Source organism: Herpailurus yagouaroundi, unplaced genomic scaffold (assembly GCF_014898765.1).
Source record: "Herpailurus yagouaroundi ecotype Mexico unplaced genomic scaffold, PumYag 28, whole genome shotgun sequence".
NCBI lineage: Eukaryota > Metazoa > Chordata > Mammalia > Carnivora > Felidae > Herpailurus > Herpailurus yagouaroundi.
Genome location: NW_024412376.1, coordinates 76,711,162 through 76,720,927, shown reverse-complemented (window position 1 = coordinate 76,720,927; position 9,766 = coordinate 76,711,162). Strand labels below are relative to the sequence as shown.

Here is a 9,766-nt window from a genome sequence, read left to right as displayed (position 1 = left end):
AGAAGATACCTGAGTATATTTAAACGTGTTTAGGACAGAATCTGAAGAGAAGTTGGCGTAACAGAATGAGATCCCTGAAAACTGGTTGCACAGGTTAGCCTTAAGTGGAAAGAATGAGGATCTATTATAATGGGAGGGATGAAAGAAATCAATGGTGAAGATGTAGGCACATTTTCAGTCTTGGTGGAAAGGTCTGAGGGAGTGTCCTCAGTGGATTGTTTTTCTTCTTTTGTGAATGTAAGACCAGCCATAGAGAGCAAGAAGAGCAGATATTAGAGAAGAGGGGGAAACGTTTGAATTACCCACCTTAACTATGTACACAGACAGATTGTTCACTGTTGGTAGTTGTTGAATGTACAGGTGAATTTGAAGACTTTGAATTTATGGTGAGGACAATCTGTACTACCCCGTGATTTTTCTTCCATGGCACCAAGTGAACCAGACCAGGTAAAGACATAGAGAAGAGGGGCAGATGGGTTATTACAAGAGTTGGCTTTACTCAAGTGGGCATATGGAAGAACATTTAGATCATAGAGTTACCAGCATCATTGCAGATGAAAATTTGGACTGTGTAACCTAAGTTCAAGAAGAGAGGAAGTGGACTTGTGTGGGGCCGACTGGGGGGGGGGGGGTGAGAGATAAAGGGAATGGAAGTTGTGCAGGATTCCAGAGCAGGTGTAGCGGGTGGGAAGTTCCAGCAGGATAAGAGAGAGGGCTCAGAGTGAGGTGTTTCAATATATTATTGCAGAGTTGGACCAGTGCCAGGGGTTGACAAAATCATTGTGTCAGAGGTGGGTGTGGCAGAATTGGAGGGTGCAAAAAGTCATTAAAATGAGGCCTGAGGAGATAATGGACTAAGGTGTGGGTTGCATTGCCCATGTTGACATTTAAGTCACCTGTTGTGACAGTAGCAGCACTGCAGGTAAAGAAGATCACCATGAATCAGGTGCCAGAGTCTTCAGTGAGTGTAGGGGAATGCCTAGGGGGCCCGCAGAAAGTGTACCGTGGAAGAGTAGAGCATGGTGATGACAGTCATATGAACCTGAAAGAAGTAGGGCTTTGTATAATATGGATGGAGGATTAATCGTTACTGGCAATGAGGAGCAATATGGATGTTCGACTTTCTTTCCGTCCTAAAGGTATGTGAGGACTGTTGGACAAATCAGCAGCTTCCACCTGAGAGAATTGCCAGAGAACAAGCTCAGAGTTTTATTTAACATTGATGATGAGAGAAAATTTCCAAGAGATTCACAATAAAATAAGGTTGTGACCCTCACTTATATTAATGCTACCAACATTCCATTAAGATAGACAAGACTAACAGTCCTCAAAGAGTGGACTCTGGACCAAATGCATTACCACTACCAAGGACATTATTAGAAATAGAAATTCTGGAATCCTATCCCAGACTTACTGACTCAGAAACTCAGGGGTTGGGGACAGCAATGTGTTTTCAGAAACTCTCCAGGGGAGTATGAGGAATGCTGAAGTTTGAGAATTCCTGGACTAGATCTAGCTTCCTAATATACAGGGGTGAGGAAAAGATGGGAAACTGAGAGAAAGATTTAGAAGATAAACATTTGATGTTTCAATGGGTTACAACACCATGCATACTGCACAAAGACACAGAAAGCTCCATATAACAAAACCATAGTTCCCAGCTTCACTGCCTGCTCTGTAGCCCCCAATAATCATGATGACTTTCCTGCCATTTACTCTTGTTCTCTGTAGAGGTAATTAAAATCCTCTCCATTTTCTTTAAGCTTTTAATCCTCTCTAGCCATTTATTAGATGACACTGCACCTACTGCATACAAAACATATCTTTAATTTAGACTTGAAAACATTATAACGCATCTTTAGTTTAAGAATACTTGGAATGCTAGGAACTAGTGTGGACGGCTTCACTCAATACGTATCTCGATAAAATTGGTTAAGTCCAAATGAGTTTTGTGGTTGTCGCAACTTTTGTCGTTCATTTAAAAATATTTATTGGGAGCCTCCTATGAGTCGGGTTCCAGTTAGGCTCACCATCTAGTGGAGGAAACAGATTAACATACAATTATTAACAATTAGGTACATGGTTTAGCAGTGACAAGCAAAATCATTGGAGCAGAGAAGATGGAGCATCTAAACTTGGCAGGAAAGGGTTTTTTTTTTTGGTAAGTTGACACATGTACTGAGTGTTGGAAGAGCAACAGATCTTTAGATAGATAGTGGGGATGGGAAGGGATCCCAAAAGGCTCTGTGATTTATACCAAAGTATCTGCATGATAACGGGGGACTACTGGAGGATTTAAAGCAAGGGAATGGCATGATTAATTCCCCTGAAGAGCTGTTTTCAGTGAAGTTGGTTTTTGGCACATGCACTTGGCTCACATTGAAGAACATTGTAAAAATCTGTTGTGTTCATCGTAGGGGTGCCCTAAAAGACAGTGTCCTGTGTAAGAAATTTCACATAAGCAATTTCTTACCAATCAACTTCGATTCTCTCGAGAAAGTACTGTGGTATGTTTTCACTTTATGGATGATGTAAACATGTTACTGACTTATTTCTCTTTTTTTGGTGGACGCTGAGAAGCTCAGAGCCGTACAATTTTAAACCTTATATCTCTTTATTGCAACTTTCTTTGTGATCTTGAACTTGGTTTAGACATGGTTTTCTTGGTTATTTTTAAACTTATATATTTTACTTTCTTTATAAGCATTCTTTTCACTTGCCTCAAATTCTATGTGAAATGAAATGGGAGGATGAACTCACAAGTGAAGAACACATGGCCTTATTTGCTTTCCTTGAATCATCACCCTGAGGGTAATATAGAATATCTGGTGGAGAGGAGGTGGTAATTAGAGGCAAGGAGGCCAGTTAGAAGGCTTTTCTAAAAGTTCAAGCAAGGAAGGGGGGGGGGCACCTGAACCAAGGCAATGGTAATGGGGATGAAAAAAAAAAGGAGGAATTGGATCTGAGAGACATCTAGGAGGTAGAATTGAAGGGATTGGCAATGCATTAGATGCTGTATGTATGAAGGAAGGGGTGGGTGATGACAGGTAGGCAATGTCCAGAATGATTCTGAAGTTTCTACCATGTTTCTTAGATGGCAGGTGGTGGTGGCTTGTTCACTATAATATAGAAGTCTGGAAGAGAACCAGATACGTAGGTGAAGGCAATGAGCTACCTGTGAGACATCCAGGGGTATGTGCCCATAGAAATTGGTCTGGAACATGGACGGAAATCTGCGATGGAGACAAAAACTTGGTTTTCATGAGAGTGAACAAGCTTTCCTGGAGAGTGTGTCAGAGAAGTGTAAAAGAAGCACGCAGGTCAGAGTTATGAGGGTCATCATTTACAATCAGGGAGAGGAGAAAAAGCTGGCAAAGGAAAATGAGAAAGAAAAACAGAAGCAAATGATGAGTAGAGGGACATGGGACTAAAGCAAAGGGTGTTTAAGAGGGTCCCCATGGTCAACTGCATCCAATGGTGCTGGTGGGGGCAAGAAAGATGAGGACTGAAAAGTGTGCTCTTTTAGTTGGGACTGGCAAACCACTGGTGACCTTGGTGGAGGTGTTCAGTGATTCGTTATTCAATATATTTAAGTGATTACTGTGCACTACATTTTAATCACACAATAGTGGTTTACTTGATGTGGTTGAGCTAAGGGTCATTTGGCTATCAGGAAGCTTAATTCACTAAAATGAAGAATCCTGGAAGAAAAGTGAGTTTAGAACGGAAGCTCAATCTGGAGGCATAACCTAATAAACAGAAAACGCTAGTTTTTTGTGTGTGTGTTTTTTAATAGCAAATCACCATAGTTAGTTATGGGCACTAAGTTGAATGGTGACATTGTAATATTGTAGAACAGGACACAGTTCTTTATGCATTGTGTTTAAATCAGAGAAAACAAGCCAACGTGTTCATGAACATCAATAAAGCTTTATAACAATACAATTCATTACCACTGTTTGGATTAATATTGGAATAATTACACACTTTTTACATTATGAAAATAAGTCATAAATAGTGTAAAAATAATTCTGAAGATCAACTTCTCACAAACTAGGAACCCTGAAAACAAGTTAAAAAAGCAAATAAAAACAAATTAGAAACTGAAACAATGCAATTATCTCCAAACTGCAAATCAAAAATCATACGTCTTTTGATTCAGCAATGTCAGCTGGAGAAATTATAATGAAATTGAAATAAGAAACCAAACAGGAAGAATTCAATCTTTCAATTATTTACACTACTGAGAAAAACAGGTTTGTGCCGTATTTACAGTGATAAGACACCACACATTCTTAGAATAATCAATTACATGAGACTGGCCCACAAAACATTAAGAAAAATATGCAGTGTAATGCTTGCCAAAATATTTTTTTTTGCATTTTCCTCTTATTTTGTGTTTATGTGATTTTTTGGCAATATAAAAATAGCTGCACATAGAGATGAACTTTCAAATGTAAAAAATACAAATAAAAATATAATATTTTCTAAAGGAAAATCAGATACATACATCTTTTAAAACGTTATTAGGTTGGATGAAACATTTACAACAGTATAAAGAATATTCACATAAATGTCAACAATAGGTTAAGACATTCTTTTGTGAATCCAATTTATTAATATTTCTGAGATATGTGAGAATATCTACTGCATTTTGAGAGATGTTGTTACTTTACCTATAAATCAAATGTAACAGGTCAGGTTGAAAAGTCTTCCTATTCCCAAAGAGACAGTTCTGTCAATAAAGCAGCATAGGGAATCTTATGCATTAAATACATTAAAAAAAATCAGAAATGCCATTAAAATATTTTAGTATTGGATTAGCAAAAACAAAATCTACCAAAAATTTAAGTTGGAAGTTTATCTCTGCTATGGCATACAGTAAATCTAGCCAATATGAAGATATGTCAATAAAATGGGAAAAAAAGGGATGTAAGGTTCTTACATTTTAAAATAATACAATGGAATCATGATCGGTCAAGTATTTTAATTCCACCAGAAATGAATGATTTTAATCACCAGAATCACATGTGATTGTTCTTAATTATTTTTGAGGACATAAAGTTAGGTTGCTATGGACTTGGCTTTTTAGAGATAGCAGAGGTTTTTTTGTTTGTTTTGGTAGAAATTATAAAAGTTCATTTTTGGTAATGTTAATTATTAATATAACTTGGTTATCAAGACATAGAGAAAAACAAGGTTTCAAATATCAGTATTTGCATGTTCCTATGATCGCTTACTACAATATCAAAACACCACCCACCATTCAAGCATAACTTATTTCTGGGTAAGAGAATATATATTGGCAAAAAAAAAAAAAAAAAAAAAGGGATGAAAGGCAATATTAACTTTTTATGGTACAAGAGTAAAATTAAAAAACCTTGGAAAATTAAGCACGTTTTTTAAGTGATAAAAACATAAGAGACCAGACAATTTCCCATAGATCTTGACATGCTGATTTGACTATTTTCCAAACTAGCAGATATATGTATGTATTGTAGACAGAGGACATGTAGAATGAACTACCGGATGCATAAGTGTTTACCGTCCCATCAGAACATCATGCACAGAAAGTAAATTCAAGAACAGACTTTTTTTTTTTTTTGGTAGAAATCCAAGATATTCTTATGTTTTCTATAAAATCAAATAAGAAAGAAAAATCCTCCAAGACAGCTTCTCATAATGGAAATGAAAGCTAGAAGAAAATTCAGGCATATCTGTGTGTCAGGTACTCTATGAATGTGTTAGACTTATCTAGCATTGGTTTTGTCAGACTTATTCAAATTAAATAAGCTAAAAGATGAGGATGAAAGTTGATAAAGGCACATGGTATATGAAATGAACATGAAATAAGATCCATGATCCGAGTAGGCACACATCATCTATAGGTACACTGTTTTGTTTTGTTTTACATTAAGAAAGACTGGTCATTGAACCGTATTACAGCAAATTCATGAACTTCAAAAATAAAATCACACACTAACAGTTTAGGAATGCTATCAAACAGAGAAACACAATTATCCATAGTAGAGTTGCATTGTCCATAAAGAAAAGAAAATATATTAGCACCAACAAGGATGGAAAACAATTTTGAAGTTAAAACACATACCAATTTGGCATTCTTAAAAGATGCTTATCAGAAATAGAAATAGATTTTGACTTATTGCCAATGTCTTTCATGCATTTTTTTCTCAATCCTCTATCCAATAATACAAACTAAAGGTTGGAAATCTTGAAGAAAAATATATATCTGCCAACACATACACCAGCGGCATAATTTATTAGTTCATTCAGCAATTATTTGAGGATTCTCTATACTGATGACAAAATGGATGGCTGAAAATATTTTTGTAACCAAAAGTTGAAGATTATCTATCCATGGTGGTTAACACCTAATAATTTCACCGAACAAAGAGGAGTACTATCATCTCTTTGTTTTTCCCAAGGAAATAAATGCAACGGAAGTTTACGACTTCCTTTACTCATAGAATAAAAATCAATATTGTCAAATCAGTTGTAGAGCAAACCCCCCAATATACACATAGGACAGAACAGTATTCTAAAAGGGCTACATTTGAAAAAAAAAATTTTATATAAAATGTTTCTCTTTGATATTGAGGTATTTTGTTTTGAAGCTGTGCAAGTTTTCAATAGTGATTCATCTCAATACCTCTTTCTACTATAGGAGTAGAAAGAAAGAGAGAAAGAAATACAGCCACCAGATTTTTCTCAAGACACTATTATTTGTTTTCCTGAAGAGACAGTAGTCCTACCTGCTTTAGTTCATATTTCCAAACCATTTAAGACAAATTGTTGCAGACACTGAACAATACTTTTTCCTAACCATGTCAAACAGATGGTTAGGAAATAAATGTACTCTCTTGTTTTAAAAATGCCAAATTGGCTTCAAGTGTGGAATGTTACTAGAAATGTTACCAATTAGGTTGATCTAAGAGTTTGAACATCTTTCCAATCTTGAAAACTTATTAGAAATAAAAAGGAGGCATTTTGTATAACTGAACATTTGGCTATATAATATTAAAGAGATCACAAGCATCCTAGGATCTTTGTCTTATTTATAGTCATGTCTTAACTGTTGTCACCATAAACCCGATGATGAGTTCATTTCCCCTCTGGTGGTGAAAACTTATGAATGGAACTAGAAATTTTCCCACAAAATGGCATTAAGTCAGGAGAGAGAGTATATTGTCCTATGGACTACTCCTCATTGATGATGTTTCTCCTAATGTAACCCTTCCACTCAGAATAAGCCATTTCAAAACATGTTACCAACTCTTCACTGTGCAAAGAAATGCTCAGCCTAATACAATTAATCGTTTTGAGTAAGTAATTGAAAAAAACACTCTATGGCAACTATATTTCACAGCTTTCTGACATACAGATTTGGTCTGTGCATAAGACAAAAATGTAAAAAAAAAAGATAAAGAAATCTAAATATGGACAAAACTTAGATCTAAATAGAATTACAAGAAATAGAAATGAGTTAATACTATCAAATGTGACCAAATCTTGACTTAACTGATGATCACCATGTAAGTTAGAGTCATCATATGAAAAAAAAGTCAAAAAGTACTAAAAAACCCTGCTTAACTTTAATGCTTTACAATGAACTGAAAGTGGAGCTTCTTTTATATTCTCTTCAGTTATTCAAAACAAGAGAGAAGTTAGTAAAAAGTCATCTTGGCTATTGCTACCAAGTTGTTTTAGGTTTAGAAGACTTTGTTTTAAAAAATTGTTCAAAACAAATGTGACAAAAATGGAAAGAAATCTTTTCTTAATATTGCTGGAACTAGAAAGGAAAAGTATAAAAAAGAATGAAAAATATGTTTCTAGAACTTTGTAGAAAATGTTTGAAATAAGTTGGATATCGTTAGGAAGGACAGCATCAGCTTCGGTAGAGCTTGTAGGGTGAGCTCCCTCCAATTTCAGAAGAGGTTATTTCAGCCAAGCCGTTCTCGGGAGTGGTACCCCTTTCCTGTGGTGGGATGTACACATCCTTTGTCCGCAGGAACGGGGGCTGCCATTCCAAGAACCTCCTACCCTAAAGAAGTGCCATATGCCTCTGTCAGTTTCCAAAAGCACCCATATTAACACTTGTTGGAATTCAGTTTATTCTTTTAAAAGTCTGTTGTTCCGGGTGTCTGCATTTGTAAACCTCTTTTTTTCTACTTGGTCACAGGAGAGACAGCGCAGGATGCTGAAGCGGTCCTCTTCCCTTGTCTTCACTGCCAAGGTCAGCCCAAGGAAAAATAAGTGGAGGCAACCAGCTCAATCCCTTGATGTTTCAACCAAGGTGGCCACGTGAGCCCACAATACTGGAAGCTGTAGGTAGATCTGCAGTTGGGACTGCAGCTCCCTCAAAATACAAGACCATTTGTGTGTGTGCTCTCCGCCACCTTATCTCTTTTTGGCAATAAGCCATGGTGTAACCCCCTTGAGACGACAAAAGAAATAAAGGCTCAGATGTGATCAAAAGACTCATTAAGCGGCATGCTAGCATCTGAATGTCAAGCAGGTTTGGCACACTCATGCTTTCTTTAGTCAGTTTCAATGGGTGGTGTGGGCACCAATCAATGCTAACAGTGAGGTGAGTAGGGATGTGACGATAAACTCTAAAATCAGTTAGTATAGTACCTATTTGTAGTTTCGAGTCCATATTTGGTCACGATTTCATGTAAACTATTTCATGGCACTTTTTGTCCATGCAATTAACAAGCCCAAAGTAAGAAAATAGCAAGAACAATCATTCTGTATCACTGATGTGTCCATTTAAATACATGTCTTCACATAAGGTAAAGAGATACTGATCTATATTTTTTGCAGGCTTCTCACTGGTTTCACATATTGCCCAATTTCAGATGGAAGTGGAGAAAAGATGGACATGTGTACTATTGCAAACAGGAAGAAGCAGCTATATGTAAACATATCTCAGACTTGTAAAATCTGCAATTCGATTTTCAACTATAAATATAAAAAGTGGACCATTATATATACAACTTCATGCTCGGAAGGTTAGATTCATCACTGCAGAAAAACAAACAACAGAAGAGACATACATAGAATTAGTGGTTTAGAATAACAATTCCAAATTAACATTTATTTTAAGAAAATTGGTAGAACCCTGAATATAGTTTTGTTTTGTTTTTAAATCAATGAGCCAAATGATGTGTGTCCCAAACATTACTTTTCTAAAACCCTAGGGTGTCATTAAAATTTCCATCCTAGGTTCAATACACATTTTTCTTTTGCCACTAAGAAGTTTGTGGTTTGTCTCAGTAACAATTCTGGGAAAGCAGAAAATTAGTATGTTATCACATATGTGCCATAATTAAAATACATGTTCTATGCTTATATAATCTTCTCCACGTATTAGAACCCACTGTGAATGAGGCTGAGGATTCTGCCCTCAGGGACACTGTTTACTTCACCCACACCTGACTATAATACCCTACGGTTCTTGTTTCCCCTTTTCTTTGCTAGCCCTGCCCTGCTGTGGATGGTGCACAAGGTAAAACCTGCCTGCTATCAGGTCATGAAGCTGTAGTGGAGGGGCTCCTGGGTGGCTCAGTTTATTAAGCCTCCGGCTCTGGGTTTCAGCTCAGGTCATGATCTCACGGCTCATGGGTTCAAGCCCCGCGTTGGGCTCTGTGCTGACAGTGTGGAGCCTGCTTGGGATTCGCGGTCTCCTTCGCTCTCTGCCCCTCCCCCACTCACACTCGCTCTCCCTCTCTCTCTAATAAAGAAA

General features: G+C 36.9%; 1 protein-coding gene across 18 annotated transcripts in view; it reads right to left on the bottom strand.

Annotated features, from left to right (window-relative positions):
• Window positions 1-3,785: 3,785 nt before the first annotated feature.
• Window positions 3,786-9,766, bottom strand: part of COL25A1 (collagen type XXV alpha 1 chain) — a 470,156-nt gene continuing 464,175 nt past the window's right edge. For all 18 annotated transcript variants that reach the window (XM_040476457.1, XM_040476443.1, XM_040476447.1 and 15 more), the window contains one exon: window positions 3,786-9,045. In XM_040476457.1, the coding sequence (XP_040332391.1) occupies window positions 9,043-9,045 (3 nt within the window). In that variant the 3' untranslated portion in view covers window positions 3,786-9,042. The remainder of the gene's footprint in view (window positions 9,046-9,766) is intronic.